At 45.7% G+C, this 27,040-nt stretch overlaps 2 protein-coding genes across 2 annotated transcripts in view; both read right to left on the bottom strand.

Moving 5' to 3' along the window:
- The window catches only part of ABL1 (ABL proto-oncogene 1, non-receptor tyrosine kinase), an 80,102-nt gene extending 62,858 nt beyond the window's left edge, over positions 1-17,244 (bottom strand). Inside the window, exon 1 of the mRNA XM_033077421.1 lies at positions 16,412-17,244. Within this exon, the coding sequence (XP_032933312.1) occupies positions 16,412-16,547 (136 nt within the window). The 5' untranslated portion in view covers positions 16,548-17,244. The remainder of the gene's footprint in view (positions 1-16,411) is intronic.
- A 5,303-nt stretch (positions 17,245-22,547) lies between these two features.
- On the bottom strand, positions 22,548-26,615 carry EXOSC2 (exosome component 2). The gene is made up of 9 exons (XM_033077900.1): positions 26,470-26,615; positions 26,284-26,385; positions 26,160-26,205; positions 25,808-25,897; positions 25,630-25,695; positions 25,420-25,488; positions 24,398-24,574; positions 24,155-24,283; positions 22,548-23,346 (listed from the first exon to the last, which is right to left on the bottom strand). Exons 1-9 carry the CDS (start codon positions 26,592-26,594, stop codon positions 23,266-23,268), a joined length of 885 nt encoding a protein of 294 aa, XP_032933791.1. The 5' UTR covers positions 26,595-26,615; the 3' UTR covers positions 22,548-23,265.
- Positions 26,616-27,040: the final 425 nt, after the last annotated feature.

Raw genomic sequence — 27,040 nt, 5'->3', positions numbered from 1 at the left:
AGCTTTGAAGCGTGTGAAAACAACGTGTCAGTATCTGATCCTGGAGGAGGAAAGGCTGCTGAGCCTGGCTGAGAGACACTCACTGTGACACTGCAAGCCCACCGTGGGTACAGAGTTTGTTTTACATCAGGGTACAGAGCTAGCAGGAGTTACACACAGGAGAAGATCTTAAAGCTCTGCTTGTTTTCCACCAAGACAAGAGGAAATGCATATCCAGCAAAAGAACACTTGGATCCACATGAGTCCCAGCAACTTTCCTTCATCTGTGTGGATCAAACCATACACATAAAAATTAAAATACTGTCAAACAATGGAAAGTACCAGACCTAGTGGCAAAACTCTTCCTGTAACGTGCAACTCCAGGTTTGTCTGTAGTCCCAGCGCTTTACAAGTTGAAATTTAGTAAGGAAATCCCCTACAGCAATGCCTCCAACAATATTATCTTTATTAGGGGTGTTCACACTCTGATCTCTCCTATGTCAGCTGAGTGTGAATCTTCTTTAAAACAACAGCTAAGAACCAATGGAGGAGGGGTAATTCCCTTACTGGTACCAGGTCTGTGTTCTCCCCACAGCCCATCCTGGCAGGGATCAGCCATCACAGCAGTGTGGTGTGGCTGCTGCCAGGTGAGATGAGCTATTAGTTATGGCCCAGCTCCTACAGGACAGATGTCCTCCCTGCAGCCCACAAGCACAGCCATCAGCCTTGCTGACAGCATCAGCAGCTGGGCAAGTGGGCAGGACACACTAAGATGCCTTTTTTTCTCCCTAAAATGGCCAGAACTCTTCCCCAGCCACCCTCTCACTGTCACTGTAGATCTTCAGGGACTCCTCAGCCAGGGGTTTCAAACTGACACCTTCTGAAGTGCTACGTTCATGTAAATAAGTAGTTTTTCTAAGAACGAATTAGCTGAGCATATTCTATGAAGTTATTTCATTTGTTTTTGCTCCTGTTCATTTATTCCAATCTGCTGCACCTTCCCTTGGAGAGGTTATTAAACGCTCTGCTAATGGGCGCCAGCACTCGTTTAATTCTTCCTAATGAACGTATGAGTGAGTGGCGGAAGCTATTATGTAGGGCTTAATAAAGGGCGGGAAGGAATTTCCTAAAATTTATTGCCACAGGCTGCTGCTTGAAGATAAAATAAATGGTAATTGCTTGGAACAGGAAAGAGGAGGATGATAAAATGTCCCCAGACATGAGGTAAAAAAAAATACCAAATGCTCCGAACCAAAATCTCAAAGCCTGAAGGATCATGGAGGCAAGATGGTCTCCTCCAGCTTTAGCTTTCTGATAATCCTTAGGACTTTTCCTTTGAATATGGATGCTGAAGGATGAACTTGATCCCAGCTGGAATGGTTATTTTATGACACAGAAAAGACATGTATATATATAAAAGGCATTAATTCAGACTGCATCTTATGAAAATAATATTTGTGGGAAAGAGACAATGTAGAATGAGAATGTTTCTGGACTATTGAGTCCAGCAATACAATCTTCCCTAAAATACAGGCTTTGCAGAATGAAGGAGACACACATAACATTTTTCTACAATTATGTTCCTTCTTTCCCATCACTGCATTGGTCAGGGTTCATGGAAGAAGAGAAATTGCCGAGACATGAACCTGTGCATTGTTTCTACAATTTCTGTGACTGTTAAAAGGGATAAAAATCTGCAGGCTGGAGGAGAAAAAGTGTCTGAACTGGAAGTCCCAAGTGTCTGTCCTGCTCCAAAGTGCTCCAATCACATCACCAACCTTCCAGCAAGCTTCAGGTCAGGCCTCAACAACTGGTGAGAACAAAGTGGAAATCTAAGCCCCATCCCCTGGAATTGCAATGTAGGGAAAAAAAACAGGTTTTCAAAACACAGCTCCTTGTTATAACTCACAACAGCCTCCTGTCCACATAATCCTTCAGGCTTCCTTCAGACAGTATGATCCAGTCATACAGATGAGTTTGGCTAAAAGCTTTGATCCATCTCATCAAGAAAGCTAAAAAGCAAGTTTCCCAAGAACAAGTCTGATAGAACAAGTCTGATTTTCTGGCTCCACTGAGCTGTTCCAGGTGGTATTTTGTACCTTAGAGACTGCAAAAGTATCCTCCCCCATCAGGCTGTTCAGGAGCTACTCCAACTTTTATGTTTAATTACAGAAGCAGTGATCAATAGCTCAAGGGTCACAGGCTGTGGTGGGAGAGGAGGGCAGGGATGTCAGGGATGTCTGGAGGTCGCCTTATCCAAATGCCACCAGCCTTTCATGTCCAGCTGCCCCAAAAAAGACACTGCCAATCTCTAAGGACCATCTTCCCATAATGCAGAAAGAAGGAACAAGTATAGAAAGATGTCAAACTATCCATTTGAGTGGGGAAAGCAGCCATCACCCTTTACTTAATGGGGCAGAAAGAGAGAAATACTATTTTCAATAGCAAGCTAATATAGCCAAGAACTTAAAAGCTGACCTGAGAAGAAAAATAAGATTAGGTTTGCTCTTTTTTGCTGCTTTGGGCAGACAAAGCCCCTCTCTGAAAACCACCATTTTTCATGCTAGCTTTGACTATCTTAAAACCAGGAAAAAAGAGGATAAAATCCAATTTTTCTTTCTTAAATCCTTGGCAGGTCACCTGCAGGAACAGGCCAACAGCTTTTCAAGCAGGCAGTAAGAAATTATTACTTCCTTTCTAAACAAAGATTTCAGTTGCTTCAGCTCAACAGCAGGATTTCATAGTCTTAAAAAATACAAAGCAATCACTCAACCTGCAAGAGCATCCAATTTGAAAATGGACAGTTGTTTCTCCAAGAGAAAAAGCGACAATTTGATAGAGACATAGAAAGCCAACAACAAACAACCCCAAAATAATCAAAACAAATTAAAATAAACAGCTTCAGCACACTGGAAGACAAAAGGCAAGCAGTTACAAGATGAGAGTAAAATATCAGGAATATACAACACAGATTTTCAAAGGATCAAAAAGCATCAAATTTGGGTGGCTGTAAGATAGGCATCACTAGAGGTGTTATCCAAGAAGAGTTTAATCTTCCCCCACTCCAATGAATAAATCAAAGCCAAATAAATGTGCAGAGCATTCCATGTTGGCATCAATAGCTGTACAAAAGGCAGAGTTTCCAATTTAAACCAGCAAAGAAACTATTCCATCTCTGAGGACCTTCAAGCACTTCCATGCTTTCAACCCTCTTATGAAGAAATCTTATTACTGATTTATATGGGTTATAGAGCAAGAAGTTGCAGCTTTATGATGATAAAGAACACAAAGGATCTGGTTTTGACTTAGGAACAATCCAAGCAGGTAGTTGTTAACTACCTGTGATGCTGTTCCCTGCTACAGGGAATAACACAGGACTTCATCTGCCTCAGCACCTGTGCATCCTGGAATCATTGCCTACACAAACCTCAATTACCCAGCCTGAAAATATACATTTTATTTATCCAAGGACAGCCCCAGCATGAAGGAGAAATGATTGAAGAAAAAAAAAAATCTCAGTTATTCTTTGCAACATAACACTGATGTCAGGCACAAAGAAAAATCTGCTTTTCTTTCTGTATTATTGGGTCTGCTTTTGGTAGCACATCACTGCTGTGTGCAAGGGCCAGTTGTGGGAGGAGAAGTGGAGGTGGCACAAGGAAAAGCAGGATGCACAGCCCCTGTTGTGGTTTATCTGCAGCCTCACAGTAACAGGAGCTCTGTCACCCAGGCTGGCTCGCAGCCGCCCCCGCAGCAGGAAGCAGCACAAGAGCCCTGGAGAAGCCCTGAACATTTCCATGGCTCTCCTCCCCCAAGCCTGTTATCTGCTTTTACTTGTGCCTCTCATAAAACACCCCCAGGCCAACCCCTGGCAAGGCCAGCTCCTCAAGCCACAGCTTCATCAAACATCCCAGGTATGATCCAGGCTAAAAGCAATTCCCCCACCACAGCCACAAACCTTGGATGCTCAGACTGACGTGTCAGCCTCGGAAATGAGGAGTCAGGCTGGGGGATTTGTACTCCAGAGGAGTCACAAGTGCTGCATGGCACAAGGAGGTGAATTCCAACATCCCTGGCTCCTGTGGGCTTTGTTTGGGCAGGGGGTGCATTCACACAGCTCAGCCCCACCACAACATGGGAGTCAAGGTGGAGGTGCAGACAGAACTTCTCAAAGTTCTCTCACAGACCTCCTCCTCCACCCTTTTTTTGCCTAAAGTCTTGCACTCAGACTGGTTCTTTACATACCTTTTTTGATGGGGAGAGAAGCACAAGAGGAAATATCCAACTTATTCTAATCCAATTTGTTGTAGTCTAAAGGAATCCATTTGTACAGCTTTGCATTCAGCATCCTTGTGATAATATTTTTTAATAGCACTGCTCATTTGGATCCAATTCAAATAAATCAGAATTTGATTACAAGTCAGGAATGCAGCCTGCAATTACCTTTTGAGTGTGAGTCCTCTCAGGTAAGACCTTATTCTCCAGAGGAGGCTGCAGAGCTCCCCTGGACTCATCCCTTATGAACACCTGACCATGGATGCAAACAGAACACACTGCAGCAAGATAAAGAGAACTCAAAGCCAAATGTGATTGTGCAAGACTGTAGTAAAGAGGTCTTGGAGTAAAAGACAGCACCCTTACTTGCAAAGGGTTACTTTTACTCCTAAAAATTTTAGAAGTTTGTGCATTTTTAAAATTCAGCTGCTAGCAATTCCAATTTGAGAATCATAAAAAGTACTGTATTAATAATTGAAATGTAAAATGCCTGTTTGATTCACTCCAGCCCTCAGTCCCCCTCCCCAAAGGCCTTGTTTGCCTTAGGGGAGCATTTCACAAGCAGCACATCAACTTTCTGAAATACAACTTCAGCAGATGAAAGCCTCATAACCACAGAAGAGCCACCTTCCTTCTAAACCTGGAATTTAAAAAACTGTGACACCCATGGAGCAATTTAAAGGTAGATATTTCAGCCCAACCAAGCACTTTGGCTACCACACAGTGGAGTTATTTCAGAAGTGGCTCACTGGTGATGTCCCATTTCAGCCACAACATCCACCCTTTATCTCCTGGTAGACAAAGTTCTGCCACTGCTGTGACTCAGGGCACTGGGGTGCATCAATTCCAGGGTGATTCCAGGTTGCCCGTGGAATGTGTCTCATTCCAGGACACTCCAATTCCACTCCCCAGCCCTGCTGAAACCTCCCCACTTCCTAGCTGGGGAACACTGCAGATGACACAGATGTCTGAGCTGCAAAGCTTTGTTGGTGTCTGACTTTCACCTCCATGATTTTAATGCCTCTGTAGTTAGGCAGGACTAAATGATGTGACCATGCAATATTCACTTTTCTGGGGAAAAGTAGCCCAAGTTAACAAATTAAAGCAAAAACACCTCACTGGATTTGTGCTACTTATTCCTAAGAGTGGAATGCAAATATTTCAAGTTAACATTGCACAGTTCTTTGAATCCCTACCTGATAATAAATGCAGCACTGATCTATTTTCATTTAATGTTTTTCAAATCCTGTGTTTTTTAACCACAATTACAAAGCCACGCTGCTGCTCACTGAAGTTCATGATTCCTCTCAGGAGAGGTCGGCTTATCAACATTGCAGCAGGCCTTCAATGAAATGTCATGCACTGCCTTTGCTTTGCAGAGGCAAAACTGCAGTCACCAAGATGATTATATTAGCATTTCAAGCGAGCATTTGCCTCCAAATATCCAACCTTTATTATTCTAATTCTTCCCATTGCTTGGCTCATAATATTACCTACTTAAGAGGTAGCTCAGTACATTTTGCTAACCAGCCACAGCCTTCAGGATTTGGCCCTCTCCACACCCACTGCTGCAGCAAGTCCAGAATTAATCCCAGATTATGTCTCCAAGTTGTATTTCACAAGCACAACAACCCACACCACACCTAGTGGTGTACCTGTGGTCAGAAAGCTTTTTTTATCCTGCTTTTCTGCAAGAGCAAGGTAAAAACCACCAGCAGTTCTCACTGTGAGGGCTAAATCAGACTGAAGTTTCCCCAACACATTTTTTTTTTCTTAATGACATGGAATTTGAAAGGTTGAACAACACTCACACTTATGTGATCACCTCATAACAATAATTACTACTTAATACCTGAAACATGATAGCACCTTGACATGCAAACCTCTGTGTGGGAGGCACTATTTAGACATAACAGACAGTCTGCAGAGCCCAGGGAAATTACAGCTTCTATATGAACATCAACAGTATCAAATGATGGGAAGAGCTTTGTCTTCCCTCCAGTTCATTTCCTGTAAAGGACATCTATTTTCTATTTAATAGCTGCAGATTGAGGGGGAAAAAAATGTACACAGCAAACACATTTAGTGCAATCCATCAATAAATCTTGTAAGAAGTAACAGTTTGATTGCAGGGATTTTTAAATGCAGCTTCTTATCCATCCAGCTAAACATATTAAAGAAGAAATAACAGCTTGGCATTTATTCAAAACTCTTCATTTGAGCTTTCCTAAGTTATTTGCAAACATGAGGTGTAGCCAGACAACAATAGCTCTAATAGCTGTTCCAGTTATTCAGGCTAAAATGGGATGTAGTCTTTAAATTAACATTATGTGTTGTGAGACTTATCAGGAATGAAAAGAACTTAGAGCCAATAAAAAATAATAAAAATAAAACTCCATTTACACATACATATTTATAGCTTAAACTATTTTGCTAGATACACTAAATCTTTGTTATTATAAAATTCTCCCACCCAAAAGAGATTTGAGTAAAACAGAGTATTACTAGATTACAGCTTTGCTTCTGTAAGCAGTGTTATGACTTCATAACAATTTAACTCCACAATTAGCTCTGTGAGAGTAATTCTGACACTCAGACAAGACCAACTGTGTAAATAAGTCTCACAGGCTGAATTTGTTTCCAGATACTCCCTGAGCATCCTTGCCATAAAAAGCTCATGTTCACAAATGTTGAACTCAGTGCTGCAAGAGGATTTGCCAAATCAATTTCTATACTGAGAGGCATCTAATAATTAATATAAATATTAGGAAAGTTTTCTTTTTTTTAAGTCAGTGCAGCATAACAAAAGAAGTAGGGGAATTAGAGCAAATGCAGAAGACATCAATAAGTGAAAAGGAATGCAGAACTGAGAACAATTTCTTTTATTTTTTAAACAAAGAATGGGTTGAAGTAGAGCTTGAGGAAATGAGGGAGCAAGATTTTCCCATTAACAGTGAAAGCAAACATCACCTACCAACCTTTTTTTTCATCAGCAAGCAAGCACACAAAGATTGCAGGTTCTAATAGTATCTAAAAAGACCTGACAGCCACTATTTCTGAAATTCACAGTTGTCACTTCTGACCCTGGTTCTCACCATTAAACTTTTGCTCATTTCCAAGACTATTCTCACTGCAGGGATTGTTTTAATCACAGCAAGTCAGTGAAGAGTCACAGAAGACATCTGGTGGCCAGTGCCCCAAATGACAATTTCATAATAGTAATAGTGCTTAAATTTTAATTAAGTAAATAATTTAAAACACTTTAAATTAATTCAATAATTTTATTCACAAAAACCCAATGAAAACAGTTGTGTTTCCTGCATAACAGCCCTGTGACAACCCTCTGTGGTCAGGCCAGGAACTGAGAACTTGGGACCAGCCCTGCACCAGGTACGTTAAATGAGGCAGAACCTAACAAGCAGCCTTTGAATTTGGGTAACTTGAACATGAATGACAGAGCAAACATTTCCTGAAAGCCCAAGGCATTTCCTATTTAAAGTTTCCATGTCCTTATCCCACCACCACTCACACATTCAGCCTCTGGACAAACAACCTTGTTTATTCTGGGAACACACACACACACACAAAAAAGGCCATGAAACAGCCATGAGTCCCCCCCAGGTGTGCAGATCAGCTCACTGGGGTCACTACAAAGCCTGACAGAGCTCATGTTGAGTGTGTTGTGGGAGATTCTGGATGTGCAGAGCAAGTGAAATTTCCTCCTCTACAGGAAACACAGGGAACATGGCCAGGTCACTCTGCACTTCCAGCAGAGATGGACATTGGACAGGGAACAAACAGCAGGGCAGAGAGCTGGGGAATCCTGTCCTCCAGCAAGCCATCCAAAACTCAGGCATTTAACAGGCAGCAGAGCATGTAATTCAATATAGTCTTCATCACACATTATTCCCAGCTTCTGAGGCCATCACTCCCTCTGATGCAAATGTGAAGTGCAAACCACAGCAGAGGAAGGTTCAGCTTTTTACTATTTCATGAGCTCTAAGGAGACACTGGACCCAACAACCTTTGCTACAGCTCAGACAGCACTTCAAAGGAGGAATCTACAGAGAGGCAGACTGGACACAGCTCAGGCCCTGGGAAAACGTGGCAGGAATAAGGTAGGAACTGAAGTCAGCCAAAATGATAAATGCACCAGAATGCCTTAGAAAAGCGGCACTAATGGATAAGCAGCTTCTCAAGGCAGGCAACATGTACCAATATTGATTCTTTAATACACACGCTGAAACCAAAGTCTTAATGATTAATAATCTGTTGTGAAACTCTATTCATTAGGTAAAAACAGTGCTCAGAGATGACACAACATAAATCAGGCAGTCTCCTCACTCATGAAAGAATGATGAGCTTGCTTGCATCCATGTAAATTAGCAGCAATCACTCTGCATAAAAGCAAGCTCCTGCTTTTCACAACCCAGCTGGTAACAGCCAGGAAAAAATGCTGGGGAGAAAGGAAGCACACACCAAAAAACTCCCTAAATCTAATTTCAACACTAATTTCAGAAAGTACTTAAGCAAAAACTGAAGCAAGCTGATATTCAGGACACACTTGCCTTGGCACTACAAGGAGATGTGTAGAAAGATTCCCTTCTGAGCACAACACACCCTTCTAGCAGAATTATCAAATTTTGCCACAAGCATGATGAAACTTCCAGCCATCTCACAAAATTTGTGCTTGATATCTAAGAGCAACACAAGCATTAAACACAGAAGTTTAAAGAAAGACCAAAGGACTAAGTAAGAACTAATTTAGTTAAGAACTAAGGAAAGGCATTGCCTTAGGCAGCTTTACTCACTCAAATTGAATGTTTATTACCTTTTTGCCCAAGAATCCTCCTTAAACCAATTAAATGGACACTCTGGGAAGCAGATTAATAACCTCTACAGATTGTTTAGATTGATCTTCAATCAACATAAAGCAGAGTAAGAGCTGACTGACAAGAGAGTCAGGGAAGCAAAGAAGCAAGAGTCCCTCTCACTTCTGCTGGAACTGCTCTGGATGTTCCTACAGCAAAGGACTTCTGGGATTCACAACAGACCTTTTACAAGGAGACTGCTTCTCCCAAGAATGTCACAGCATGGCTGATCTGACAGAATGACAGAATGCTGCTGGGTGCAGACACTTGTGCTCCTCACACAGCTCTTTACAGACACTGCAGAGAGAAGGCAGCCAAAAGAAAAAGGAAAGCAAAGTCCACCTGCAAAAATACCCCAGAAGGTCACAGTGTTTCAAACACTTCCTCCAGTCTTTGTAGATGCAAATCAGAACGAAAAGAGATGTCACCTGCAAACAATGTCCACCCACACAGCAGCACAGCCATCCAGGTTTTAAAGTTCACAGGGTGGATCAAGTACAGTGATGGAGCTGCAGGAATGTCCTGGCAGTGCTGGAACACTCCAGACAGGGCCCAAAACTCACGGCAGGGTGAACCTTTACTGAACACAGCATTGGTGTCAGCTGGGTGTTGAGCTGGACCTAACTCCTGCAGCTCTGCATCCCCACTGCCTGCTGTCAGCTAAGAGCATTTCTGCCAAGGCACTGGCCTATCAAAACACTCTCCTAATTACAGTAACTTCACGATTATAAGCCGCACTGAGTATAAGCCGCACGTTACAATACAGAGTGTGATCAAAGGTATCTGTTCTATCACCATCTGTTGAGGGTGGGGGCAGTGATCCTTATCTCAACGGCAGATATTCTGCCAATGACCCATCCATTGAAACCAGGCAGGGCATTGTTCTTTATCTTTTCACAACCCATCCTTCCTCCAGCCAGTCATTTTCTGCTCATGCCCATTGAGTCCCACTGTGGGACTGATAAAATTACTGCATCCCTTTGGGAGTTGCTCTAGCCAGGGGGAAGAGCCCAACATTTCTTACCAAAATAAAAACAGAGGTTTTGGGACACTAAGGGAGCCCCTTTCTCCACTGGACTCCAGAGGAAAACCGGATTTCTCCACATCCCCACTGGAGCTCCGGAGGGAAACTGCACCTTGTACAGGAGCACTGCTCCAACTGAGCCACATCTGTCACTGCAGGAGGATGCAGCCACCATGGAATGGGACTGCTGCCAACACCCTGCCTGACGGGTGTCAGGCTGTACTCTGACTGTCAGGGTTTGGGGTTTGTTCTTTGTAGTACTGTATTTCTATTTTAATTTCCCTAGTAAAGAACTGTTATTCCTAATTCCCATATCTTTGCCTGAAAGCCCCTTAATTTCAAAATTATAATAATTTGGAGGGAGGGGGTTTACATTCTCCATTTCAAAGAGAGGCTCCTGCCTTTCTCAGCAGACACCTGTCCTCCAAACTAAAACAGCAACTTTTCATTCTTTGTCCATATTTAAGCCGCACCTGATTATAAGCCGCATTCTGGGTTCAGACCAAAATTTTAGTCAAAATGGTGCGGCTTATAATGGTGAAATTACTGTGTATTTCTTGCCTGCTTTGTCACGGTTCCTACAAGCACAGCTATAAACACATCCCTGTTGTTCCAAGGCACAACCCAACAGCACCCCCACCCTGGAGTGAGCCAGGCCAAGACTTTCCATTTTCACCTTTCTGCACCTCGTGATTTGCCACATGCCACAGAGCCTGACACTGAGAGCACCAGGGATGAAACTCAGGACTCTCGACTCTCAGCAACAGGACTGTGTCAACTTCTCATTTTCAAGCTTAAGATTTAAACTTTCCAATGTAAAATACTGCAAGTTTGGTGGTAAATGTTGAAGTGTGCTCAAAGAGATGATCGCCTATAAGGAAAGATTTCTGTGCTAATACCCTGAAGTTTCCTCTTGCCTCCCTGTCCTGATTTCCTACCATAGCCTTCCTATTAAAATTTGTAAATAAGAATGCAGAACTAGCATAATCTGTTAATAGAAGTCTGGCATATGAGCAGCCACTACCTGTTTGTCATGAAAGAGATCAGCTGCTTAAATATGGTAAGTTATCAAAGATTAGTGCACAAAAAAGAACTGCTTTTGCCCAGGAAAGGGATTAGCCTTTCCCCATCATCATCATCATCATCCACCTCAGCCTGTGGAAAAGCAGTTTAGAAAGTCTTAGGTCTCCTTCCAAACATATTCCAACCACAGATCAAGATTTGTGGAAGAGCTTCTTAGCAAAACCTAGTGGTATTTGATAATTGGAGCAGGAAAAAAATGCAGCAAGTGATTTTTATGATGAAAAGGGATACAGTCAGAGGCAGTAAACAAATCTGCATTCAGCATGCAGCAGATGCCAGCATTAACCAAGCTAATACTGAGGCACAGTGAAGTTGGATACACAAGCAATGATCCCAAAAGCTGGGGATAAGTTTTTCCTAATAGAGATGGAAATGGAAATTTGGGAACTGCTAAATCTCAAGGCTAACAACAAAGAAAGTTTTGTCAGTTCAGAATGAATACCTGAAATACTGAAGGCAGAATCTAAAAAATGGATTCCAATTAGGCCAGTGCTAATGATCCAATTTCAGGTGAATGGTCTAAAGTGGAGTCAGGAGTAGTAAAGCAGTTTCTTTGAAGTTTCAGGTTTTGCAGTTGGTGAAGCAGAGACAGAGTATAAAAATGCCCTGAGGTACAATGGAAAGAGATAAATGCAGGGGTTTTAAGTACATGGGTTTGAAGAAACAGTTCTAATATGGAAGGAGTCTCATTTAAATCATTTCCATGTATGGGCAATTGACTATCTAATAAATGTATATTGCATATAAGGAAGATATATTGACCTCACCTGCAGGATAAAGGATAATGAGAACAAAAATCAGACCTTGAAGATAATCCTGCTCCAAAACCCTGCCATGGGCAGGGACACCTTCCACTGTCCCAGGCTGCTCCAAGCCCCATCCAGCCTGGCCTTGGACACTTCCAGAGATGGGGCAGCCACAGCTTCTCTGGGAACCTGTGCCAGGGCCTCCCCACCCTCACAGGGAAGAATTTCTTCTGTATATCTAATCTACCCTCAGTCAGTTTGAAGCCATTCTCTGTGTCCTGTCACTCCAGACCCTTGTCCAGAGTCCTTCTCCAGCTCTCTTGGAGCCCGTTTAGGCACTGAAAGGAGCTCTGAGCTCTCCCTGGAGCTTTCTCTGAGCTGAACACCCCCAGCTCTCCCAGCTGTCTCCAGAGCAGAGGGCTCCAGCCCTTGGAGCATCTCCATGGCCTTCTCTGGACCCTTTCCAAGAGCTCCATGTCCTTCCCATGCTGGAGACAGCACTGCAGATGGGGTCTCAGCACAGTGGAGTAGAGGGGGGAGAATCTCCCCCCTTACCCTGCTGCCCACACTGTGGGATGAGCCCAGGATGTGCTTAGAACTAGATTATAATGTAATTTATTCATTTTCACAATTCAAGTACTTGAAACATGAAACTTCATTATATAGAACAAGACAGATTATTAAAACACAAGGACCCTTAAAATTTATTTTTAATCAATAATGTGGGAAATGGTACTTTTAATTGTTGGGGTTTTTCCTCACAGTGAACTGTACAGGGCACATCTCCAACTGGCAGCTGTGGCAAGCTGGTGCTATAGATCCATTTTGCACAATTGCTTCCTAATTAAAGCAGTAAAACTTTCAGCACCCTTGTAAGAAAAAGAATTCAGATCTAATATGACAGAGACTGTAGTTGGCTGAGTTCAGCTATATTCAGCACTAAATGTATAAGAAAAGTGGATGCAGTTCTGCAGTTTATCTCTCTTTACAGTGAGGTAAACAGCTCATTTAAGCTTCCCTATCACTCACCTACTGGAAGAGAAACTCTAACACCACATTTTATCACTATTAAAGACTATGAAAAGGCCATTTTTGTCTGAATCCTTTATCCATCTCTTCCTCATCTCAGCATCATGTATGTAATGATTAGAGTTCATTTTTTCAGCCTTCAAGTGCTGCTTTTGCTTGGAGATGGTGTCCTACCAACATGCTTCAGGGGCTGTGCTCGTCATTCAGCACAGCAACACCTCCCTGAGACAGTCAGAGAAGGTGTGGTGTTTGCCAGTCAGCTCCTGCCAACCCTGGGATCAGAGCTGAGCCCTCTGAGAACACACCTTTCTTTACAAAAGTCTGAGTTTTGTCAAAATTAATATTCTGGAAAGGCACAAGGTACACTAGAGAGCAAATTTCAAGGTGCACTGACAGAGTCTTTCCCTGACCACACTTTTTTCTCAGCTGGATATCCCCAAAAAGCAGCGACTACAGACTCATTTCTCACCAAGAAAAGCAGAGAGAAAGAAGCAAACTTTGCCTTTATAATTCCTCTCAAGTTCAAGCTTGCAAACAAACTGTGAGCTGAAGTAATCTGCATCAGGGTGAAATTTGTAAAATCCCAGCAAGGGCTACTCTGCTGCCCAGGGTAACGACACGAGCATGAACTCCAGCTTGTAAAACACCCTCCGTGGGGAAAGCCACAGCACAAAGAGACAAGCCCAAAACTTGCCCATAGATTACCTCTTTCCCCTTAAGGCACTCCTCAGTTGTCAGCTCATGACAAAATTTAGAGCCTTTCTGCATTATTCTCACAGAACATTTGAGCACCAGCAGAGCTGATTTCTGGCCAGCTGCCTCCTTGGCTTTTCAGGAGCCTCTGGATGTGTTGCTTTGGGTGCTACAGAGAGTTCGATGACCGAGAAATGGAGTTTCTTTCCTGAAAGTTATTTTACCTTACACTGTTAGTATCTGATAATATTCACCAACCCTTTCAGCCAAAATCCGAAGCAATCCAGATCTTCCACTAAGTGCCTGCTGAATGAGCCTCAGTAGAACTTTGCAGGTAATGGTGCCACCAAAACAGGATCATGAATACCTTTATAAAAACACAAGACTAAAAGGAGAGCTCTGCTACCAAAAGTTCTACCTCTACTGTTTGTTTTATCATGGGCTTTAATACACAGGAACTTCAGACAAGTACATTTAAGAATCCACCTGTCTCTAGGGGGTTAAGTGGCCCACCATGGAATTTCTCCTTAAGCATTTCTTAGTTGTGAAAAGTCAGAAACAGATTTTCCTGGGACAAACTAGTTCCCACAGTGTGACAGAGAAATCAGATACAGTGTTTGGTATTTAGAAGAAACTATGTAACGACTGTACTGAAAGGGAAACATGCAAACATTTAAGCCCTGAGAAAAACACCAATATTATTTTTATGAACTACAGCCCACAGTACAATAAGTGAATAGGACTGAAAGCATTAAATACTGACCAGTTCATTAATTATTAATTATGTCAATCTATGTATTTCTAAGGCAAATTACTGAAAGGAAAAGGAAGAACTTAATTCCCTCTCAATTTGTCCAGATTTTTAACATGGCATTTTTCAGGACAGGAGTAGCCCAAACTCAGAAGAGAGCTGAATAAACAACGGTGGTACTGCCTTCTACTGCCAGGACTTGGAAGAACCTTTTCATCCACTCAAAGGAAGAAACTTTTCCTCATGTGTATAAGCAAGGCTGATCTTTTGCAGTTCTCTTAACAGATGTCCTAGCCCTGATGTCCTCTTTCAAGTTTATTCCTTTCTAAATCAAGACACCAAGGTCTCTTGTGTACATATGGCACATGGACATTAGAGATGCCATTTTTCCTCATGAATGTGCTGGGATCTGCTGACCTCAGGTCACACCGGCAAGAAGTTACCATCTGCCTATTGCTGTTAGATGATCAAAAAAATAACGTTTCTGGCTTTTCTGCTACAGTAAAACACCAAAGGGACTAAGAGTATTGTATTGCTTGCAGCAAGTGCTCTGCCTGTATCTCATCTGACCTTGAAACTCTGTCCAAAGTAGTAAAAGCAAAGAACCAAACTGGGGGTGGAGGAGTGGGTATATCACTGGACTGAAAGCAAGGAAAAATCCAGCAGCAGGTTTAACATCAGAGGGCCAAGTGAGCCCTGATATTTTCTAACCTTCCCTTAATTCAAGTTTCTTCAGTGCACAAACATTGTATGGTAAAATAAAACACTGAAGTAACTCAAAACAGTATTTCAGCAGAGCAGTATAAACACGGGATCTCTGTGTCTTTGTTGAACACTGCAGAGAATTTCTTGGGCCCTTCTAGAAACACAGAATGAGAAAAAGTTCGAAAGCCCTTAAAAAGTAAAAACAAATCAAAACTTTTCTCTAACTAGACTGTGTCCTCAGACACAGCAAGTGTTTCAATTTTTAGTTATATGAAAATTACAGATGCAGTTTTGCTTTGTTCACAGATAAACTTCTCTACAGGACAAAACTATTGCAGAAACTTTGTCAAAATCACATTCTCCAGCCAAAGACAGCAACCAGCAGCAGTCATCTCAAAGAACACCAGAATTTTAAAAGTGGTGTGCAAAAGGCAAGGATTACTCCAAAGATTTTAAGCAAAATTATGCATTTCTGCACCTCACTTGTGCAGAGATGCCCTCAGTTTACAGCTTCTATGGGTTTGGGTTGGTTTTTTTTTTAATTAGTTGGTAGTTTTTTGTTGTTTAAGGAAGAATTTGATGCACCACATCCACCTCTGAGTGCTACTGAGTTTTCCATTTGGTTTCTTTCCTGAGATTCTGAACTCCCCCCATGCTTTGCAGAATGCCAGCATGGGACAGGGCTGCTCTACCCCAAACTTTTGGCCTCCAGCACTTCAATCCATCACAGCACAGGATGAAGGTTTAACCAGCTATGAGAAACCACTAAGCAAAGATGTTCCAAATGCACCAAGAAACTATTTCTACAACAGCACAAACTTTCCAAAATAAGGGTTTTCTTTCCATTCCAAGTAGCAAAGTCTCTTCGGTAAAGATAATTAAAGAACACCTGTCACTGACCACAGCATCACCACTGTACTATGACACAGACAACTCAAAAAGGATCAAACACTTTTCCAGACTGCAAACCAGAACATAACCAAGGCAGAAATGAGAAACTCATACAATGTTAAAAAGTTACTTCCTTGCATTTCACCTTTAGCTGTACAATAACCCCTCCCCAGGTTTCAAGCATTCTGACCCAAGTATTTTCTTAATAAACAATCCCAGAAGATTTGTTTTAAGCAGAAAGGGAAAGAAAACAAGACTTCCATAAAGCACATGTCTGTAATCTGCTTCGTGGTCTTGAATAAATCCATATTGTACCTATCTCAGCAAACCAAAATTAAACCAAGTAGCAATAGAAACTTCTCACCATGTTCCACGAAGACGTTGCAGTGTGGGCCTGCATGCCTTGATGACTCCTTCTTCCCTGCTCCTTTGATGAAGTGCAGGGCAGGCAGACTTGGCCTCCTTTGGTCCCCAAGAACTTTTCCAGGCTGCTGCCCCATAAAGTAACTATGGGCAGCCTTTCCCAGGACGAGAAGTTTTTGAAGAAGTCTGTGATCCCTGATCTTCCAGGCTGGGAAGGAGTTTTGAAGGAGAAGGTATTTAGGTGGGTGCACTGGCTGCACTCACAGTGGGATAAAGTCACTTGAGGTGAAGAATTAAGACAAAATTCCTCCAATGCTCCTGAAGACAGCAACAAGGCTCCTTAGGTGGCTTTATGAGAAAAAAAAGAAGTCAAAATCAATCGAGTAAAAGTTCCAACTGCTCAGCAATGACCAAGCATTACCAGAGTTTCAGGTTGCCACATGTAGTGCGTCTTCCACCGGGAAAAGGAGAATTAGTTCATCTCACAAGCAAGAAACCACACATGGGCTCACCCAGGGCAGGAAACAGCCATTCCCACCACTAGTGTCAAGGTTTCTTTTTTTTTTTCCTCCTTTTCCTTTGCATAGCATTGAGTTAGCAAAGGCCAAAAGAGCCACGAATTTGGCTTCAAGTATCGCAGAAGTGCAGCAGGGTCAGGTGCGCTGGAACCATGGCAGCTCTCCGGGCCAAGCAGCAGCAGCTCCGGGTGGGCTCCGCACGCTCGCTGGGCTGCGGGGATGGCACGGGGAGCTCCTCGCTCACCGGGCTTCGGCTCCTTCCACCGCCGCTACCTCGGGGCCGCGGGGCCCGGCGGGGCCATGGCGGCGTCGGAGCAGCGCTGGGGCGGCCGGGCCGGCGCCCCCGTGCCCGCTGCCTCAGGCGGAGCCGGGTGCGGGGTTGCGAGGCCGGGGAGCTCCGGGAGGCCGGGTCCTGCCCAGCAGCCGGGCCAGGGCAGGCGGGGGGCGCCGCGCCGGCCGCATCCCCGGGAGGGCGGGAGCGGGGCCCGGCGGGAGCGGGGCCGGGCGGGCGGAGCGGGGCGAGGGGCCGCGGGTACCCCGGGGCTGCGGGACTGCCGGGGGGCGGCGGAGGCGGCGAGGGAGATCCCGGAACCCCCGGGCCGGCGGGCGGGCGGTCACATCCCCTTCCGGCCCCTCCTCCTCCGCCGCCCCCGCCTCCCGCCCGGCGCTGCCCGATCCCGGCCCCGCTCGGGCTGCAGGGACCGGCCGGGCGGGGAAGGACAGCGGGGGGGCCGGGGAGAAGGGTCTGAGGAGCGGGGCCGGCAGGGCGAGGGAGGGGATCCTGCCCTGGTGAGGAACATCTGGAGTGCTGTGCCCAGTGCTGGGCTCCTCAGGATGGGATGGACAAGGGGCGGCTGGAGAGGGTCCTGTGGAGAGCACCGAGGGGACTCGGGGCTGGAGAGGGTCCTGTGGAGAGCACCGAGGGGATTCAGGGATGGAGAGGGGCCTGTGGAGAGCACCGAGGGGACTCGGGGCTGGAGAGGGTCCTGTGGAGAGCACCGAGGGGATTCGGGGCTGGAGAGGGGCCTGTGGAGAGCACCGAGGGGATTCGGGGCTGGAGAGGGGCGTGTGGAGAGCACCGAGGGGATTCGGGGCTGGAGAGGGTCCTGTGGAGAGCACCGAGGGGATTCGGGGATGGAGAGGGGCCTGTGGAGAGCACCGGGGGGATTCGGGGCTGGAGAGGGGCGTGTGGAGAGCACCGAGAGGATTCGGGGCTGGAGCATCTCTCTGAGGAGGAGACACTGCGGGAGCTGGGCCGGGTTAGTCTGGAGAAGGGAAGGCGCTGAGGGGATCTCAGCAATCTGTGTAAAATATCTCCAAGAGGTGTCAGCTCAGTGCCAGACTCTCTTCAGTGGTGCCCAGTGACAGGATGAGGAGCAATGGCCATTAGCTAAAGCACAAAAAGTTTCCCCTCAACATGAGGAAGAATTTCTTTACACTGAGGGTGCAGAGCTCTGAACAGGTGCCCAGGGAGGGCGTGGAGTCTCCTTCTCTGGAGACATTCCAAACCCACCTGGGCACATTCCTGTGTCACCTGCTCCAGGTGTCCCTGCCCTGGCAGGGAGGTTGGACAGGAGGATCTCCAGAGATCCCTTCCAACCTCAACTAATCTGTGATTCTGTGAAAAAAAACCTGTGAAAAGGCCCCAAAAAAACTCATGTGAAATCCTTTACCTCTTTAGAAGGGCCACCCAAGTTGTTTTCCCACAGATCTGACTCTGCAGGGGTCTGAGAGCCTCTGGCCAGCTCTGGACCATGGATGCTTGCAGAGATGGACAGGGAAGAAGAGATCTTTACGGGATCAGCTGTGTGCACAGCCAGGAATCTGTCACCCTGCTTGCACAAAGGACTTCACTTTCTTATGAATGCTCTCAGCATATGCAGAACTTGATACCCAACCCAGCCACAGAGGCCAGTGACAATTGAAAAAAATATTTTATTAATCTAGTTTTGTGTACTATTTGGTATAAAGATGGAGTTGAACCCTGTCGTGCTGAAGATATTTAGTTTTTCATACATTCTGCAGTTCACCTTGGGAATAGAAGAAGGTCAAGGCAGCAGCTTGAGGTCAGGCTGTTTTGGTCAAAGGTCTGTGGTTGCTCCCACTCAACAACAGGAGAACACACAATTGCAATTCTGTGCTGTAGCCTCCTGCTCAGGGCAACCATCTGGACACAGAGCAGCTTGTTTATACTGACTCCTCCCTTGTGACAAATCCAAACACTCCACATCTCCTACACCATATTCAAGGTCTCTGGCAGACCTGTATTTTTCATCTTCTAACAATAGCATCCAAAATGCAGCACTTCACATACCCCTGCAGGATCCTCCATCTCTGCTGTGCCAGGCTGCTCCTACATCACTAATTCTTAGTCAGGAGACTAAGTTCAAATAATTTCTATTGGATTTCTCCATCAATGGCTCAGTTTTCAGGTACTGAGGCTGGTTGTGCTGCACACACACCCACACAGGAGAGAGAAATTCAGGTACATTGTGCTGAGACAAATCCAGGGTCACATCTCTTGAACTCTGCAGAATTTCTCCAGGTTTGTCTCAGTAATGGAGATCAGCTTCTCACCAAGGTGATATAACCCCAGCTTGGCTCCCATGGATGGAAGGAAAGTGAGGAAATTAAGCTGTCAGCACAGGCCAAGCAGCCCAAGAGAAATTTGTTACAAAACCCAGTACCAGCCATTCTTCACTGAAAAAGTTACTCCCTTCTGGGTCTGACTGGAGCATCCTGGATAATCTCTCCTACTATTTAACAGACCAGGTGAGTTTACCATTCAGGCCAACAGGCAGTTACCCCTTCTGATGCTGTGCAATCATAAGCAGCAAAGTGGGGCAGGTTCTTTGCCAGCAGTTCCCAGCCTCTCTCCACTCAGCAGTTTCTCCAAAAGCATTTCCTGTTTCCCAGAGCACTGCTGAAGTTAATGTGGGACAATACACAGGCAGATGAGTCAGCTGGTCTCTCAAAAATGTCACTGCCAGATACCTGACTTCTTCCCCTTCCTGAAGGCTATTACATTTTCTGTCCCCAACCCTGCTGCCACTTTTTGTAAACATGACTCTCATGTTAAACTTTGAAGTTACCCGGTAGATTCAGAAATTGTTAGAGAAGACAGAGACAGAAAAGTTGTGTGAATACAGCAGAAGTTAAAAAAACCCAAAAAGCTACAGAATGTTTTTTCAATCAAGCCCGTGTACATCCTACCTTTTTTTTTTCCTAAGAGATACTTCAGTACTTTTTCTGTTTATCTCCCATTAAGTGTAGGTTCTCATCCAACAGCTGCAGTGATGTTTTCTCCATAACAATATCTTAAAAGCTTCAACCTCTTCACCAAATAGTAAAACTTAGCATGTTAATTAACAGTCCTCAGAAACCTGAGAGAAACATTTTAAGATGCTTCTAATCTCAGTGGGATTTTAGTCTCTTCTCAGGTCCACACAAAGCTTTTTATTTGTACCACTCTCAGCTGAACAGCACAACTGTGCACGGCTGGTAGAGAAGTAATGCAATAAGCAGCAGTAATTGGATTAATAACCCATTAGCACAAATTTTAAATCTCAGTGGTTATTCCTAGGAGTAAAGGAATTCTTCCTATTAGTACATGAACACTGGCACCAAGTAACAAGTAAATTCTTCCTGCAGATGAATGATGTTGTGTTCTCATTCCTACAGGCAACACACACCAGCAAGGGAACTAGCTGCCAGCTGCACTTCTGAGCACAACTGCACCATGTATTAACCCTGGAGTAAGCAGCACAGGAGGTGCTACAGCTGCTTTACAAACACTGTCAGACACTGGTGAACAAAGAAATCAGGTTGGTCTGAGCTGTTTTAATGCCTGCATGGGCCTTTAATTCCCTCTATAAAAATGAACACTTACTAGGTTTTTACCACCCTGCTTTCAACTATGTTGTTTTTGTTTTTTTTCTTAAACCACAGAAGCCATAGTTTCTACCTTTTCACCCTTCCTGCTTAGAAGTTGTCCAGCAAAATCCCACAGACTATTTCAAGAATTTAAGGGGACACTGCTGCAGCTGGCTTGTTGTTACCTGCTGGTTTGCAGAGCTGTGCTGGAAGGGGTTGCAGGAGCTGCCAGCAATGACCTTGCTGAAGCCTTGTCACAGAATTTAGGTCTTGGCACTGCACTGGCTGAATGTGGAGAGATCAATAATTACCCTCATGGTCACAGGGGAAAATACTGAGACCTTTGGTTCCCTCCCATCAGGAAAGATCCACAACCAAACCTCACCAGCTGGTGTTCTCCTTGGGTTTAAAAACAAAAATGCCAGGTATTGAGGAATAAGGGAACTGATGAGTCCTGTGCCTCCTCCATTTAACACATCATTAATGCCAAAAGATCAGGAATCCCACAGCAAGTAGATGGAATCAGAAAGTTCAGAGTTGAAGCAGTCCAGATCTTGAGTTGTTTTTTAGCAGAAATCCCTGGATCTCCCCCTGAGGTAAAAAGATAAACAGCTGTTGAACTACAGCAAATCTTTTTCTAAGTAAAAGATGCAGACTGCTAAAGCCTTTTTGAGCCAGTCTTGTCCATGCAGGTGTGTTATGTGACTGCCAGCAGCCTCATGGAGACCTGCAAGTGTCACCATCAAGCCTTGGTTTTCAAATTTCCCCAGTCATCTTGAGGATGTGATTGTTACAACACTTATTAGGCAATCCTCTTAAAACTGAAAAATAACAATTCCCACGTCTTGTGTGGAGCATTCCAGCAATACCCCCAACAAGTTCAGAACTATTTTCAGAGGCAGCACAGGCAGTTGTGCAGCAGCAGAACGGATTAGCCATGTCCTTGCTTGTCCTTAGCCCCATTATGCTTTAGGATTTGGGCAGCAGCGCTGGTGGCAGCCATCCAGGCCCTGCTGTTTGGCAGGGCAGCGAGGCGGAGCTGCTTGCCAAGGGAAGTGCCACAAACACGATCCTAAGGTGCCATCTAGTGCCTGCTCGGGACCACAGGGAAAGCAGCCTGAGCTGGAGGGACAGCAAAGGGAATTTCCACTTCCCAGGAAAACACTGAGCTAAGAATTCCCCCTTGTGCCTGAGGCAAAAGTGCAGATTTGGATTCAGGGACAATTGGGGCAGGTGTTTTATCATCCTTTTTAAAAATTACAGTGCTGTGGTGCAAGGGTATATTTGCAATACAAAAAGATAGAACACATATATAATAAAATAGCTCTAATATTGCACCTGGAGCTGAGAGGACTCCCTGGGGAAAGCATCACATTCTGCACAGAGAACCTGACTGACTGCCTACCAATACCTGGCTCAACATTTCCACCTCTATCCACCAGCCTGAAGATTTTCACCAGTGTCATACTGGGCTCCCTGTCATGCCCCAGTCACCCCTGCTGGACTCACCTCTCCATGGGATCCTGCAGGGAGGCAATGCTTGGAAAGCCACTGTGAACACCAGGCAATCCTTACAGAGGAACCCTGTAAGGGCTGAAGAGGAAGGTCAAGCCCTGCTGGAATGAAGGGCAGCAGCTGAAGGGGAGATAAGAGAGTGTAACCATTCCAAGTATCCTGGCACAAGGAAACTTGAGCCAACCACAGCTCTCAAGCTAAACTAAAAACAAGCCAATGCACACACTGCTAAAGGACTGATTTGTTTCAAAAAATTTATTGAAATGCAAAATACTTAATACAAAACCATAGTGGTGCCTCCTCAGAAGAGGAGCTCACATCTCAGGCATAAAAAATAAAAAGACCAGCAGGATATACACAAACCAGGACACTGCTTGTCCACAGCTCCTGGCTCATATGGACAGTGACAGCCACATCCCATCTCATACCCCTGAGACATTCAAGACATGAACAGCCAGACCCAAACTGTGGTTAGCAAGGGTGTGGATACTCCTGTTCTCTAAACACACGTGCCTGGATTTATATTCTTAAAAACAAGGGCTCTCAGTCAGGGGACCAACTGGCAGATCCGTATCACAAGTAAATTAAAATCCAAATCATCTTCTGGGAAGAGAGAAACATCACAAAACATATCCCTTCCTCTCTGTCATTCTGCACAAAGTTCTGGGGCACTAGACACAGCAACAGGTGCTAGGAGACATGTCCCAGTTGCACCTGCATCTTTATAAAGGTCAGACATCAATTTTTCAGGCCGTTGCACTAAAAGGCTATTGTAGTTAAGTAGTACTTTGTACTAAAAGGACACAGGAGATATCCTAAGAGTGAGGAATTTTGGTGGTTTCTGAAGGCTGGAATGCATGTTGGGGACTAGAACACTGAAAAAACATGTAATACTGAGAATCAAAGCTGCCATGCTGGGATTTCAAATGACTGCTTCTGGCCGTGTGCCCTATCCCTCCAAATCCAGCAACCTCTGTCGAGCTTCCAGAACGATCTCCTCTGTCACCTCAGGTTTGAGAATGTCCTTGATCTGCAGTGGAAAGAAGAGCAATATGAGCACCAGGAATCAACTACTGCTTTTGCACTCGGTGGGGAGACAGAGATCCCTGATTCATGGCAGTGACCAGCAAGGGAGTTTAGAGGGTTGTGGTGAGGGTCCAAGGCAAAATTAACTTTGCCAGTTGGGAATTTCTTTTCTTAGAGAAAATCAAAGAAGAACCTACTAACCCTCCTCATCTTCCCTGAAGGACACACACTCTATTTGGGAAGGGCAGAGATGACTTAAACACAGTTATATTTCAAAAGAACACCTCATTGGGAATGAGAGCAGAAGACAATTCAGATCTCATTTCTTTATGGGAAGAGAATTGCCCATGATTGTGCTGGCAGGAATCACACTGAAATGCTGTACAGCAAGAGGTCAAATGGAGGCAGCCTTCCAGCAGTGCAGGATGTGGATACAGACATGAGACTGCTCTCTGTACAATATATGACATTTACTTTTTCATTGCTTCATAAAATGCACTGTACCTTCATACAATGCCAAATTTAACACTGCTTCCACAGGGTCTATAATCCCAGTGAGGGACACACAACATCTATCAAAAAAGGGACTGATCTCTCTTTAGGAATAGTTAGACTTTTCCAGAGGCAGGACCTTCCAAACTATCCCTGAAACTGTGCAAGGCAACTTATGTTATGCAGAAGGGAGAGTTCATACTGTCACTTATTACAGGATGCTTTGGTGAGATGAAAAGAAACTCTGACTTCAGCAGCAACTGATGCAGCCTTTCTGTTCCCTCCCCTCAGTGTGGAATAAACACTACTGGTTCCTGTACCTGATGAGGAAGGGATGCTTCATAGCAATACAGGATGCTGGTGTCAAAGAGCATCATCTTGTGATTAACCAGAGCCATGATGCAGTTTCGGAGCCGTGAGATCACCTCCCGGTCAGACAAGGGAACTGGCTGAGGAGGGACAGAGGAAAAGGGATAAATGCACAGGGAAATAATGCAAGTAGAAAAGCCTTGCTGTGAACCTAGCATAAGATCCAGAAAAAAACATCTTCCCTGAACACTCACCTCCAAGTTGGTGGTGTAGCCTCCAGCCTCATCATCCTTCTGCTCCGGAGTTGGGTAGATCCAGATGAAGCCATTGTTGCCAAGGATCACGGAGGCACCGCAGGGCAGGTCGTGGAAATGAGTCTTCTGGCGTTTCACAAGGGAGGGAGACACCTGAACCAGCACACCCTGGGCAAGCTGGAGAGCAGAGCATGAGGCTCAGTGTGAGACATCATGAGCCACCACAAATAACACCAAGACACTGACACACACTCACTCCATTCCTGGCCTAGGAACAACTCTGTTCTAACACCTTTTCCTGTGAAACAGTGAATATAAAACCTGCCTGCCTCTGGGAGCACTGGGAGGATTAGCTAATGCCTGTGCAGCCCTTTGAAGATGAAGAATACTCTAAGTGCTTAGCACAAATGTTAATAATATCTTGATCGTAACTACACATCAACCATCCCTGCAGAAAAATGAGGAGTCAGAGACCCAATTTAGCAGAACACTTTCCCTGGTAATCCAATCACTGTCCTTCACCCTTTGTGCAATAAGCACACTTCCCTTTCATCTTTTAAGTGCTAATACCCTTGGTCTGGTAATCCCAAACTGCAGCCTACGCTCCAATGGCCCCTTGGCTTATTTCAATGCACAAAACCAGAGATAAATGCCAATTGCTAAAGCCTAAAATAGAGCCCTGGGGAGAGGAACAACTCACAGGGGCAACAGCCAGCAGAAGAGGAGTGAGGAGAGATCTCTCCCCAGGATTTAATTCCCAAATGGCTAGTGGGGGAAACAGAACTAACAGGCTGAAATGCAGACAGGGAGAGCAGTGGATCAAAGGGCAACTCAAGGACACCTCCTCTGCTTTGGGGAAACTCTGCTTGGTACTCCCATGTAGGAGCTGAGTCTTCATGTCCTGCAGGAATGGGTTATAACAACATGCTGTGAGCTCTTTTCTTTAAAAACCCTCCAAAAGGCCTCCTGCAAGTCAGCTGGTGCAGAATTAACCCAGGATCAAGGGCTTTAGAATAACTCACCTTCCCGTACTTCAGGCTCCGGGTGTGCAGTGATACAGCCCCATCAGAAAATATAGATTGGACCTCTGCCTGTCAGTGCCACTTAAGGAAACAGGGTCCCTAAGGCTGCCCAGTGCCACCCCAGCAGAGCTCTCACCCCCAGCCAGGCCAGCCAAGCTCTCCCTGTTCTTCCCTTTGACTCTTCTGTCAATGGAAGCAGCAGAAGGATACACTGATGAGATCCCCTTCCTGCAGGTAGTCCCTCATTGCAAGCTCATCTTCTGCTGATTTCCTTCTCTGAAACAACACAAGTAAAGTTACACTTAGCCCAGAATGAGAAACCATCAATCAACAGCTCATTGTGGGGGACCTTAGGATGCCACACAAAACACAGCCAAGCTACACTCACCAACTCCCCACCAGGTAAATTTATAGATGAAAGCAACAGGACCGAATCCAGCCTGGAATTTGTTTCCACTTTCCATCGCTTCTGCTGAACCTAAGGGGAGAAAAAACACCCAAACCTATGGATACCCACTCAAAAACTGAATGGGAGCCACAGCTCACCAAGCTGCAGGAGGGGACAGCTCTGCTGGCTTCTTCCAGCCTCATCCCGGCTAAAATCCTCATGTTCCCAACACCCTGCGCAGGCACCCTGATGTGTATCAGTGCTTTAAGATCCCGGGAAGCGCTTAGAACCGAACTGAACCACAACCACCCTCCTCCTCCTCCTCGGCACCACGGCAAACACGGGGCTTTACCTCTGTAATCCTTCCGACCACGATGTCGCCGATCTCGCCGTTGTACCTGCACAGAGAGCGGGGTCACTCACCTCACTGCGCCGAGCCGGGCCCGCCGCGGCCCGCACCGCCACGGCCGCCTCACCTGGCCTTCAGCGCCCTCACACACACCAGCTTGTTCACCCTCTCCACCACGCCGGCCACCGAGGCGATCAGCTTCTCGTCCTCCACATAAGTACCGTGGCCCCTGAGGAGAGAGAGCGGCTACCTGAAGACAGCCCGAAGCCGCGCCACCCCGCCGCCGCCGCCTCTCTTCCGCCGCTGCCCGCACCTCATGTATCCCGTGTCCGTGGTGATCGTGTCCCCCGGTGCCACCAGGTGTTTCTCGGCGCCCCGGCGCGCGCTGGAATCCAGGGGAGCGCGGACCGCCGGCAGCCTCATGGTGACCGCCGCCATCTTCGCCCCGCCGCACGCGCCTTCCGCCCGCCATGTTGGCTGCTGGCGAGAGCGCGCCTGAGGGCGCGGGCGCCGCCATCTTGAGTGAGGGCAGCGGGGGCGGTGACGGGGTAGCCATGTTTGTTCCTGGCAGCGAAGGGACTCTTGGGCTTCGTCCCAGCGGCGCCCAATGGGAACCGCTGCCATCTTTAGTGTGGGCAGTGTGCGCTGCTCTTCGGTCAGCCCCCGGCAGTGATCCCGTAGCCCAGAACCCGCTCGGCAAACCGTGGGGACTCCACGGGTCTCCGCTGGGCCTCACCGGGCCCCAGGGCTGCGGGGCTGCGGTGCTGCGGGTCGAGCCCGAGAGCAGCACCCCCAGCTTGGGTGTCCCTCACACGAGGTGTCCCCTGAGGGCAATCCTCTGCTGCCTTCCCCGGCTGTGTTTGGGTTAAACATCCCCACAGGAC

Source organism: Catharus ustulatus, chromosome 21 (assembly GCF_009819885.2).
Source record: "Catharus ustulatus isolate bCatUst1 chromosome 21, bCatUst1.pri.v2, whole genome shotgun sequence".
NCBI classification, from domain to species: Eukaryota; Metazoa; Chordata; class Aves; order Passeriformes; family Turdidae; genus Catharus; species Catharus ustulatus.
This window is presented reverse-complemented; position numbering and strand designations above follow the sequence as displayed.

Excerpts from the sequence above, each read along its gene's own strand:
- EXOSC2 (XM_033077900.1), bottom strand. The coding sequence starts at position 26,594 with ATGGCGGCGGTCACCATGAGGCTGCCGGCGGTCCGCGCTCCCCTGGAT. Across the intron at positions 24,575-25,419 it reads GGAGCCTGAAGTACGGGAAG|CTTGCCCAGGGTGTGCTGGT; the intron begins GTGAGTTATTCT and ends TCTGCTCTCCAG. Across the intron at positions 23,347-24,154 it reads AAGCATCCCTTCCTCATCAG|ATCAAGGACATTCTCAAACC; the intron begins GTACAGGAACCA and ends TTTCCACTGCAG.